Below are 12,765 nucleotides of genomic sequence, written 5' to 3' on the forward strand. Positions count from 1 at the left end.
TTCCATAATGTTCAGTTATGTGGTAATTTCCTTAAGAGTTGACAGGTCACTGGGTGGCAGTATTGCCTGCATATTTACAACTTTGCCTTGATGATGTGGGTCCCTGATGTGTGGCCAGGCAGACTTAAGTTTGGGTTGTAATTACAGAAAACTCAGGATATTGTTTTTCACCAAAATTTGGAAATCACAGCTAAGAGCTATCTAATTCCTTTATTTTACGTATTTGGAAACTAAAGCTAAGTAGATAGTGATAATTTCAGTTATAATTGAACTTAACCAAGCTTCAGTGTTCTTCCTACTTGACCAGTGATTATAATTTATAGTGTTTTCACAGAATATCTAAAATGTCATTTAGAGTTCATCGACATAATCCACAATAAAGTGTGGTTCAGTCAGTGTAACATTAAACTCCTTGAGAAAATACACTTTTGTATATATCCATTTGGTGCAAATACTCTGTCAGTGGCATTTTATTTTTTTTATGTTTAAAGATTTTATTTGACAGAGCACAAGCAGGGGGAGTGGCAGGGAGAGGGAGAAGCAGGCTCCTTGCAGAGTAGAGGAAGCCTGATATGGGACTTGATGCCAGCATTAGGATCATGACCTGAGCTGAAGGCAGTGGCTTAACCAACTGAGCCACCCAGGTGCCCTGTCAGTGGCATTTTAGAGATGAATGGCATGCATTTTGACTACAGCTCCAGCAAGACAAGGGTGTTGTCTTTCAACAACTGCTGAGTGGGTAAACAAGCCAGTTTTCCTGTCCTTTAATGAATTTGAGAAGTCATGAAGTAAAAATTTCATAGGATATTAGAATTTGATGCCATGAAATATTCCTGGAGTCGGCCAAGTTACCTTTTGCCTACAGTTCTGTCTTTACTTTGCTCCAGTAGCATACCTAGTAGAAAAGGAAGGAGGCACACATAGATTGGTGTTACAAGGCTTAGGGAAATGGTATGAAGACATTTGCCACCTGATTGTTTCATTTATGGACAACCCTCTGCATTTAATAGAAATCTTGCTTTGGTTTTGCAGGCAAATGTCTTGATTTTTATTTCTGACCAGTTTAATTGAGATGTCCTTAAATACCGGGTGTTTTCTCGAGAATGGGCAGTGTTTAGTCATTTTCACCCATCTGTGCAGAAAATGAAAACCCCAGTGACCGACACAGGTTATATATGTCCTGTGTGTTATTCCTGCTAGTACAGCTGCTGCTTTCATGTGATGTCATTGAATGTAAATTATTTGAACCTCAATCTCCAGACGCTTCTATTATAGAGAGTAGCTAAAATGCATCTGTAATTACATTTGTTTAGACAATCCTTAAATAGATTTGCAGCACTTAAGTTTTCAGTTATAGAAAATCAGGTGATAAGATTTTTAATCATGGGGACTGCTGGAGGCTCTCTCTACATTTACCGGATAGAAACAGCCTAGGGGTGCCTGGCTGGCTCACTCAGAAGAATGTGAAACTCTTGATCTCAGGTTGTGAGTCTGAGCCCCACATTGGGTGGAGAAATTACTAAGAAAAATAAATTTTAAAACAAAAAAGGGAAAACTGAGCCTAAGTAAGCTTGCGTTGCCACAGACTAGGATTGAGCTCTGGCTTTTGTAACCAGGGATTTTAGGCTGTCTTGTGGACATGCTTCCAGTCACACCATGATCCCTTGTACTTGGCTGAAAGTAGAGCGTGCTTGGTCTTGCTGCTTGGGACCTTTTGAATCCTACCTTTAGTCTATACTCATTCACTCTGACTGCTGTAGTAGTAGTCTTAATGTTGACATAGGATCCTGGTATAGGTGAGATGTTTTCTATAAATGAGGGAAGTCCTTCAGTGTCTTTTAAGAAGATTCCCAAGGAAAAGTTGCACATGAATGATGATGAGATTATCATTTCTATAGTTTTCAGATAATATTAATGTGTCAGGTTTTTTTTCTTAAACAGGTTCATTCTTCTGTGAAGCAAGTTCTAGAGGATATCTAATTCTCTAAGTTTAAACTCTCTCCAGAGTGGATTAAGGGAAGAGCTAACTTTTGAGTGCTTGGGATGGTGCCTGGTGTATGTATATCAAGAACTTATGATGCATCATCTCTTTGAATCCTCTACCAACCTTTAGAGAGGTTGACTGTTCTGCCACTGCATAGGTGAGGAAGTGATATTATATGTCCAGGGTTACCTGGCTAACCAGTGGCAGAGTTAAACCCAGGGAGTTTGAGTCTAGAAAATGTTCCTAATCCCTATAATAATGGCAAGAGAATCTTGGTATTTAATGGCATGTCCTTCTCTTAGCATGTTAAGCGTTCTAGCTCTGCCACTTACTAATCTGTGATATTGGCCAGTTAGGTTAAAGAAACTCAGAAATACAGTAACTGCTCAAAGAGTAGATTATATCACTTATAGCAGTCAGAAACTGAAGCAGGCAATAACTAAGGGGGAAAAAAACCTTTAAAAAGTGGCATGCTCACTGAAGCTGGGTAAATCACTATCATGGCAAACAGTGAAACACCTAGAGAAAACAGTAAGACTTACCCAAGAACAAAGACACTGCATTGCACTTTTTAATTGCACAGGTAGTTTTAAATAAATGGAGAAAGCACCTTCCAAAAATTACACTAGCAGGGAAAGATTCCATCAAGCATTTACATAGTAAATTTCCATAGTTTTACACAAGATTCTTGATCTTTACGTGAACTGTACATGAGGGAAAGGAGCCCCCTCAGGTAGGTGTTCTCTGCTTGCAGAAGCAAACTAAAGGACTTAAAATTGGAGGCAAGCCTGGGATGCCAAGAAGGGGGGAAAGAAATGTTAAAGGGCCACTCATAAATTTCATGTCTAAGATGCTTGTCTGATGACCCTTACGTAAGAATTTTAGGGCAGACTACTGCCCTTAAGGGTACAACCTCAAAAACTGTAATTCTGGATTGTAGTAATATATCTGAGTACCTTGGACTGCTGGATGACAAAGACAATACTTGGGGTGACCTATACAGTTTAATAGACAAATACTTTAAGGGAATTCCCTAGCACTGTACACCCTCTACTTTGGCTTTTTTAAATGAAGCACAGGCTTCTTTGCTATCTTCCAGGCAGTATAATGGTGAAAAGAAAAGGGTAACAGCACTGGATCATTCCTTAGACACTAATCAGCTGAGGAAAGAGTTCATTGGCAAAAGTGTCCTCCCAAGAATGGTCTACACCAAGCAGAGAGGACATGTCGCTCAAGGGAGAAGGGGAGCCCTCATATCCACAGTCACTATAAGCATCCAGTAGACAGGAAGATGGCTTCAGGCAGTGGCTGGATGAAAGTAGATCTGAGGTGCCCAGCTCTGGAATGAAGTCATCATCTACAAGTTCTTCCTTCACTGAGACAGTGAATTCAGGGTGATCTTTCTCTGAGGGGCTGAAAGGTGCTTCCTCAATTTTCACTACCACATTAGCTTGGCTCTCTGTCTCAGAGGGTATCTCTAAGACTAGGGGCTTGGTGTATACATGATCAAAACGAATCAGTTCATTAATGGCTTCCAGCTTGGCTGATGACGTCCCCAGTGACGGAGAAGGGGAGGCTGGTAAGGAACTGGGTCCCTCTGGATGGGCTTCTGGGAGCTGCTCCAGGTTGGGAGACTCTGGGGAAGGACATCTGAAGAACATGACTGGATCCAAGTTGAACAGAATGCCCAACAGGATATCAGACTGCAAGAGGCAAAAGTTAAATAGAATCCAACCATCAGAAGGTACTGAGAATTTACCTAGAATACTTATTACTAGGTCCCACAACGTAAATTAATCATAATAGGATGACCACCGAGTCCCACAGACCCATTCATCTATACCTCACTCTATGTCCGAATCATAAGGAGATAGGAAGGCAGTCGATGTTCACCTGTAACCCAACCAAAACTAACTTCTACTGCCCTCCTCTGAATGGTTGGGAATGTCAGACATCAGAGAGATGAATTAACTAGTTCTAATGCTCTTTACAAAATCCAAAAAACCCCTACCTCAGAGTCTGAAGAGTCAACGCTGTCAGAATCCATGGGGAGATGTTCTGGAGGGGTGACAACTGGGCCTGCACCTGCTGCAGAGGTGCACGTAGTCTGAGTGCTGCGGACTCAGCAGACCCGGCCACCGGCCTCGCTCCATTCCCCTGCGAAGAAGGACCAATGGCAACAGCTCAAACTGCAGTCCTCAAGGAAATGCTCGCCAGGCACCTGTGACTCTCAACTTTCAAGAAAGCTAGAAAACTATGCTTTAGAGCTGAAATCTTTCCCTTACCTTCATTTATTTCCATTTTATTGAGTCCTCAAGAAGAGAGAAGGGATGGAAGACTAACTTCTGTCATTATCTATGCAATGAAACATCTTTATACCCCAAGCAAAGGTTCAGGAAAGACTGATATTCTTAAATATCTTCAATGATACTCTCTATAATAATGTTTGGGGGTTTTTTTTTAAGATTTTATTTATTTATTTGACAGAGATCACAAGTAGGCAGAGAGGCAGGCAGAGAGAGGAGAAGCAGGCTCCATGCTGAGCAGAGAGCCCGATGTGAGGCTCGATCCCAGGACCCTGGGATTATGACCTGAGCTGAAGGCAGGGGTTTTATTTTATTTTATTTTATTTTAAATATTTTATTTATTTATTTGACAGAGAGAGACACAGCGAGAGAGGGAACACAAGCACAGGGAGTGGGAGAGTGGGAAGCAGTCTCCCCCCTGAGCAGGAAGCCCGATGTGGGGCCCGATCCCAGGACCCTGGGATCACGACCCGAGCCGAAGGCAGAGGCTCCAACCCACTGAGCCACCCAGGCGCCCCAAGGCAGGGGTTTTAACCCACTGAGCCACCCAGGCGCCCCAATGTTTTTGGTTTTTTTTTGTTTTTTTTTTTAAGATGTTACTTTTAGGGGAGCCTGGATGGCTCAGTCGTTGGGTGTCTGCCTTCGGCTCGGGTCGTGGTCCCGGGGTCCTGGGGTAGAGCCCCGCATCTGGCTTCCTGCTCCCCAGGAGGCCTGCTTCTCCCTCTCCCCCTGCTTGTGTTCCCTCTCTTGCTGTGTCTCTATCAAATAAATAAATAAAATCTTAAAAAAAAAAAAAAAAAGATGTTACTTTTAGGGGCATCTGGGTGGCTCAGTCAGTTAATCGTCTGTCTTCAACTCAGGTTGTGATCTCAGGGTCCTGGGATCAAGTCCCACAGCAGGGAATCTACTCTCTCTCTGCCCATCCCCCCTGCTTGTGCACATGTACACACTCTCTCAAATAAATAAAATCTTAATTTTTTTTAAAGATTTTTTTGTTTGTTTAATTTGACAGAAAGAGATCACAAATAGGCAGAGAGGCAGGCAGAGATAGGCAGGCAAAGGGAGAAGGGGAAGCAGGCTCCCTGCTGAGCAGAGAGCCTGATGTGGGGCTCGATCCCAGGACCCTGAGACCATGACCTGAGCCGAAGGCAGAAGCCACCCAGGTACCCCGCTCCTCAAAAAGATTTTATCTTAAGGAATCTCTGCACCCAAAGTGGACTTGAACTCACAATCCTAAGATTGAAAGTTTCATGCTCTAGCAATTGAATCAGCCAGGCGCCCTTCCATAATAATTTTCTTTTTTTTTTTTTTAGATTTTATTTATTTATTTGACAGAGAGTGAGAGAGGAGAAGCAGGGGGAGCAGCAGAGAGAGAGAGAAACAAGCTTCCCACTGAGCAGAGACCCCGATGTAGGGCTTGATCCCAGAAGCCCAAGATAATGACCTGAGCCAAAGGCAGACACTTAACTGACTGAGCCACCCAGTTGCCCCCATACTAATTTTGTTGTTTTTTTTTTTTAAAAGATTTATTTATTTATTTATTTGACAGACAGAGATCACAAGTAGGCCGAGAGGCAGGCAGAGAGAGGAGGAAGTAGGCTCCCTGCTGAGCAGAAGGCCCGATTCGGGGCTCAATCCCAGGACACTGGGATCATGACCTGAGCCAAAGGCAGAGGCTTCAACCCACTGAGCCACCCAGGCGCCCCTGCTCCATACTGATTTTCTTAAGTAATAAAGTTCCATAGTGAATTTAGGCCCCAATTCTTTTTGGACAGTAATTTTTCAAGTTTGTTCTGAACATTACCTTCACAGAGTACAAATGCCCTACTATCAATCTTAGACCCCTTAGGTGCTGTCAATAAATAAGCCATGTCTGTGCATTAAAACCTATAATCACCTTCTACCAGAGCGGTGTCACTACCACAGTAAATCCTTTCCCTACTCATTCATATTCATCAAAGAACTACTACAGTTTTAGGAGCATTCAGTTAGATTTGACTGGCTCTCTTTTTCTGGTTCTCCTTACCAGTGACATGGTACATCTCGTTGGCTATCGGTATTTGTTAGTACTTGCTCTTAGAGAGCTGTGTAACTTGCTTTAATTATTAGGAATTAGTACTATCCACTACACAGTTGAAAAATGAGTGTCATTAAGGGGTCATGTCACTTAGAACCAGTTCTCACATAGGACATCAGATAAATGGGATGAATTACCTTGGTCTGAGTCTCCACCTCCTCTTCAGTAACCAGGGCATCCATCCCCAAGCGCTGTCTTAACTCCTGGTTCTCAACTACAAGGCCATGAGTTTTCTCTCGCAAAAGTTGATTTTCTAGCAAAAGTTTTTGGTTCTGGAAGTAAGTTCAAGAAGAAGCTATTAAAACATCCAGTTCTTTCACTTAAGAATCCACCTGATGAAGTTTCACTATGGTTGGTTTCCTTTCTTTCTCCTTGACCTTTTGGAAAACTCTGCTTATACAGTTGGATCACAGTAGGTATTTGAAGGAAGGTCATGGTTACGAAAAACAAGTGCCATGTCGGGGTGGGAGGTGGGGAGGGGGTCACAAATAACAATACTTGCAACTACTCATTTAGACCTCAGCAAAGGGTGACTTGTGGCTTTAATTTTGATATGATGGGGAAAAAAAAAAATCCTATCTTGAACTAGCAGATTGTAACAGAAGTGGTAATGGTGGGCCATAAAATCAAAATATGTTAAAAAGCGTGTGTGTGTGTGTGTGTGTGTGTGTGTGAGAAATCCTTATTTATTCAAGATTTGTAGCTGGCAACAATTTAAGATTAGGTAATAAGTAGGCCCTAGAAGGGGAAGGGAACCGTTAGTGGACTTTTGGCCAAGCCAGGAAGGGTCTCAGGTTTTTTAAGCAATGATTTTCTATCTGCTCTTATGAATTTCTTAGTACTAACTTGATAAAAGTTATAATGTTGTAATTCACCAACTCGGAGACAGATCTAGCACCAAATGCCAGAGGGTCAACCACTTCTGCTCTCATCAAGCTTCACCACTTAATCATTTAATTATCTATCTATCCTAATTTAGATTCTTTTTTTTCTTCAGTTTAACTTTTAATTAACGTTCAGTTGTATTCTAAAGAGACAGAAACAACTTGGGATGGGCAGCAAACATCAGAACATTCACCGAGGAAGGATATACAATAAAAGAGTTTGACCTTAAGTATTTTTACCTCTTCCTCCAAATCTACCACTTGCTGTTCCAGCTCACTCATTCGAGCTTTCTTTCGGTCTCTGGCAGTCTGGGCTGCTACTCTGTTTTTCAGTTTCCTGAGAACAAAAGGGGCATACCACACTAAGTCATCTCAAACTTTATTTATATCTTTGAGAACTTAGCCAGCTGGTGCTTTCATTTTCATTTACCATTCATATAAGGTAAACTAAAGTAAAATACACTCCAGGCTCCTCCCCTCAATAAAACAAAACAAAAAAACAGCGTTTCGCGGATCTGGCTTGAAGAACTCCTTCATTCTCCCTCATACTGCGTCATCCACACCCCCGTCGCACCCCGGCCACAGCAAGGACGCTGGACACAAGCACTACTCAGCTTGCATCCTAAGAGATTTCCTCCTCCCATTTTTACTCCCCCGTATAACTCAAACAGAGGAGAGGCCGATGCCTTTCGCCCTGGCTGGCATTCCGGGCAGTCCCCGGACCGCTGGGCCCCGCGTCTGCTCAAGGAGGAACTTATATCACAAAAGGCACAATGACCACAAAAGAACGAATATTTACGGAGAACTGGGTTGGGTGCTACGTCTTTCTCACTCAATCTTTCCAAAGACCTCATGAATACATAAACCATTCTTAAGAGCGTGGAGGCTAAGTTTGACTAGTGAGCCTCACAGAGCTCACAGCCCTCTCCACAACTGTCATTTCAACCCCGCACGCCTTCAAAAAAAGTAGGTCAATCGAGTCCAAGACACCGCCCAAATTCAGAAAAACTGAATGACAGGTCTGTGGTCACATAGCAAGAGGGCTGAAACCCCAGTGCGCGAACCCCCAGCTCTACGCATCCCTAATGTGTCAGAAAAGGGGGTGGGGGACAAAGGCCGGCGCAGCCCGGGACTCCCGACTTCCTGCCCCGCCCCGCGCCACGCTGGCACCCCACCTGCCAGGCCCAAGGCGCCCGAGGGCGGCAGCCGGCCAGCGCCCGGCTTCGGATCCGGCTCCCAGCCCTTCGCCCTCAGGGTCCGCGCCCCGACCCTCGCCCACCTCCGCAGCGCCTTCTCCTCGGGGCTCAGGTGCGTGAGGCGCTGTCGCTTGCGCGCCTGGGGCGGCCCCCCGCTTGCCGCCTCGGGGCTGGCCCCTCGCGGGCCCGGCACCATGAGTGGCAGAGCCCGGCCGGCCGGGGCTCCGGCGGCGGCGGCGGCGGCAGCGGGCTTGCCGGACAGAAGCAGCACTTTGGGGGCCCCGGCGGCCGGGCTCTGCGCGGGTGCCACCACCACCATGGCCCGAGAGTGTCTACGCCAGTGCGCGCCGCCGCCGTCCACCGCGCGGGCCTCGCCGCACCCAGCCTTTCTACGGTCGTGGCCCTCCGCGATTGGCCAGCGCCGCGTGACGCGTGGCGGCTCTCGGCGCCCATTGGTCCTGCGGGCCCCGAGGGGGCGAGGCCGGAGCGTCCAGCGTGGCGGCCGCAATCCGGGAAAGGAGGGGCTGTGTGGGGCGGGGGAGCGGCGGGGTCCGGCGCTCGCGGCCCTGGAGGACCTGGGGACTGCCTGGCTCCTCAGGAAGGGTCCGGAACCCGGCGGGGTTTCCTCCTCCGACGGATTTTACCCCCTAGGCTGACGGATTTCCACCTGGACGACTGGGTCTAATTCCAAACGGGGAGATTTCCGGACTGATGACCCTTCCCCGAGACGGACGGACGGGTGTCCCCTCTGCCCGACCACATTTTCTCTCCTGCGCCACATCGGCGCCCCGAGCGGAGCGGAAAGTCGCGGGGGGCAGAGAGCGCGAGCCAGTCGGGCTTGCAAGAGAAAAAAGCCTGCCAAGAAATTCCGCGAAATAGCCTTTAGGAAGTGAAATTGCGCGTTTTAGAGCTAGGCTTAGCTCCTAAGGTTGCACAAACCCGGGCGTCGTCAGGTCCGCATGGTAGGAGTGCATGTGAGGTACTTTAATGTGCATTTCAGTTGTCTGCTACGAGCATACTTTTTTCGTTTCGCGTGTTCAGACGAGGGTCCCGGGGTTTGCCCTCAGCCCGCTGGCACGCGGGGAGGTTTGAGGCTCCTGCCCTGGCAACTGGGGAGCGGTTTAGGCCCGTGGACATTAGAAAGCGGCAATCCGGGACAACCCCCACGCGTTGGCCTTTTTTGAAGCAAATTACAAAATATGAAATTCCCTAGAGTTACAAAGTGATACTTTAACAAGTAGTTACTGCTTCCTCTGTGCTCACAGATTAGTAAAACTCCTATCGGGTGGTTGGAAATAGGCAAAAAGCGAAAAGGCAGAATGGTTCAGGTAATTTTGCAGTGTCCTTAAGTCAGGTTAGCTCTTCAGTTATATTCAGGTGTGGAGGAAAGAGGATGGGAAGCCGGAACTAAATCAACTCCGTAAAGGGTCCCAATTTCTGTTACTCCCAGGAGTGGGCCACGAGTCTCCCATGCCTGCTTTCTTCCTCCACGTTGGCAGGGCTAAATCAGTGACTATCGAAACTGAGGGCGTTCTGAACACACGCTGCTTCAAGGTCCTGAGAAAGAGGTGGGGCGATCAGAGACTCCGCGCAATGAAGCCTGCTTCCTTCTTAAGTCTTCATCGGTCCGGAGCTATCCAGGTCCTAACGTGCCTCCCCGCATGGGAGACTCACTCCTGGCCCCTGAGACCTTTGGGAGAAGTCTTCGGGGTGCCTTCTGGCTGAGACCTATACCTTTAAAGAAATCTGTAAGAGGTTCTGAGAAAAGTCGTGTAACTGCCATGCAACCTTTTGTTAAGCTACCGTTTGTGAACACCAAGAGAATGTCTGGTGCAATGTAAGAAGTCCCAGTGAAGCTAAAATTTAAATCATGTAAGCATAAAAAGAAAATGCCGTGAGGCCCCTGTTAGTCCAGCAAGGTGTCCATGAGTAACCATGTGGAGAAGGGACAAGATGCTGGGGCAGAGGAGAAAAGGTGGTTGGATTGCATTTTGATCTTGGTTAATGGGGTAGAAATGGAATGTTGAAATTAACTCCCCCAGCTTTGTTTTCAAGGCTTTTATCTTTGATAAAAATTTAAAATCCTGCTCAAAAACAGTAATTTGACCTGATGCAGATTACCATCCACCAAGTCTCACTCAAGTCCAAACCTTTGAACAGTTTCATATCCTCTTTGTAAGAGTAATCTGATAATTCTTGCATCAGGTGCCATTAATATCTTAAAACATTTACTAGGCACTTGTGATAAGAGATAACATAAAATGCAAAGTTCTTAGACCTTGTGAAATGCAAAGAAACAGTGATGAGAAGCCATAGGTCATTAAGTCAAAATAAATGTCAATGTAAAACAAAACAAAACCCAGTTATAATCTGAAACTAAAATTCAAAAATTGCTCTAATGTGGTAGCTGCTAACCACATGTGGGTATCAAGCACCTGAAATGTGGCCAGTCTGAATTAAAATGTGCTGCAAACGTGAAATACTCGGTTTGAAGACGTAGTATGAAAACATGACAATGTAAAATATCTTGTTAATCATTTTTTATATTGATTGAATGTTGAAGTGATAGTATATTTGATATTGTGAGTTAAACTGCTTTTTAAAAAATTTTTATTTTATTTTTAAGTAGGCTCCAGATCCAGCATGGAGCGCAACACGGGACTTGAACTCTGACCCTGAGATCAAGACCTGAGCCGAGATCAAGAGTCAGATGCTTAACCAGCTGAGCTACCCACACACACCTAAACAGCTTTTTAGAAATTGGTTTTGTGGGATTTTTTTTTAAACTGGCTACTAGAACATTTTAAATAATACAAGAAGTGGCTTGCATTCTATTTCTGTTGGATAGCACTGGTCTATATGATATCAATGTGGGAGATGGCACAGGCAAAGAGAGGGAAGGGAGTAAAAAGTATGCTACGGGGGACACCTAGCTGGCTCAGTTGAAAGAGCATGTGACTCCTGATCTTGGATTTGTGAGTTCAAGCCCCTGTTGGGTATAGAGATTACTTAAAAATAAAATCTTTTTTTAAAAAGTAAAAGAAAAGAAAAATCTCTGGGCATGCAAACAAATTGGCCAGTTTAGCTATTAGTGATGGTATTGAGAAAGGAAGTGACCCTTATCAGTGAATATCAAATCCCTTTCCAGCTGCACTGGTTCTAATTCTTTGTTTTCAATAAAATTGATGAAAGACAGGGGCGCCTGGGTGGCTCAGTGGGTTAAAGCCTCTGCCTTCGGCTCAGGTCATGATCCCAGGGTTCTGGGATTGAGCCCCTCTGCTCAGCAGGGAGCCTGCTTCCTCCTCTCTGCCTGCTTTTCTGCCTAGTTGTGATCTCTGTCTCTCAAATAAACAAATAAAATCTTAAAAAAAAATTGATGGAAGGCAAAATTGAATTATCAGCTGAGAGTTCAATAGACTACTTTTTGATGATAGATCACTATGTGACTTGGCTTCTAACTTGAAAGATGTACAAACAATTGAAGGACATTGTTACAACAAAATGCTTTCCTTCCCCACCCCTTAGTTAAATGAACATTGTCTTGGAAGACACTGACCTCTTTTTTAGAAGTGAGAAAATTAAAAAAGGAATAAAATTAATGCCAGAATCTGTCACATTCTTGCAGTAAGTACTATTAATCCATTGACACATAAATCCAAAGATACATTTCCAATATCACTTTACCCTCTGTTTGATAATTATATACCAAAGCTTGGAATGTATATTGTTTTAAAAAGTCTTAGAAAATTTGTACTGATTTTAATTGTTATGAGAGCTCCTTTCATTGGGAACAGTTTCTTGGTCTTTTCTGTCTTTTTTGACCTTGACATTTTTGAAATGTACAGGTCAATCACAGTTGTAGAAATCCCCTCCATTTGGATTTGTCTGATGTTACCTCATGGTTTATGCATGGGGGGGGGCAGCAATTCCACAGCGTGTTGCTATGTTCTTCTTAGTGCATGATATCAGGAGGCACGTGATGTCAGTTTGTCCCATTACTAGTGATACTAACTTTTATCAATTGGTTTAAATGATGTCTGCTAAGTTTCTCCACTATGAAGTTAATTATTAAGTACTATACTTACAAATAATAGGTATTTTGTAGAAAGATATTTTAAAATATCTACCTATCCTGTTTCTCATTAGACTTGCACCTACCAGTTTTAGGATCCATTGATGATTCTTGCCTTAATTAATGGTTACGCTAATGATTAGCAAAATTTCCTGATTCCATCATTATTTCTGCATTTATTGCTTGGAATTCTACTGTGCGGTGGCCCTTTCCCTTCTTATTTATTTATTTATTTATTTAAGATTT

General features: G+C 44.4%; 1 protein-coding gene across 1 annotated transcript; it reads right to left on the bottom strand.

Moving 5' to 3' along the window:
• Positions 1-2,537: 2,537 nt before the first annotated feature.
• XBP1 (X-box binding protein 1) lies at positions 2,538-8,801 on the bottom strand. Its single transcript, XM_032883300.1, is given in 6 exon segments — positions 2,538-3,687; positions 3,996-4,079; positions 4,082-4,141; positions 6,505-6,639; positions 7,492-7,588; positions 8,531-8,801. Coding segments are annotated over 6 exon segments (1,170 nt in total). The 5' UTR covers positions 8,767-8,801; the 3' UTR covers positions 2,538-3,129.
• Between the last annotated feature and the right edge of the window lie 3,964 nt (positions 8,802-12,765).

This window comes from Lontra canadensis, unplaced genomic scaffold (genome assembly GCF_010015895.1).
Source record: "Lontra canadensis isolate GAN:19392208 unplaced genomic scaffold, GSC_riverotter_1.0 scaffold87, whole genome shotgun sequence".
NCBI lineage: Eukaryota > Metazoa > Chordata > Mammalia > Carnivora > Mustelidae > Lontra > Lontra canadensis.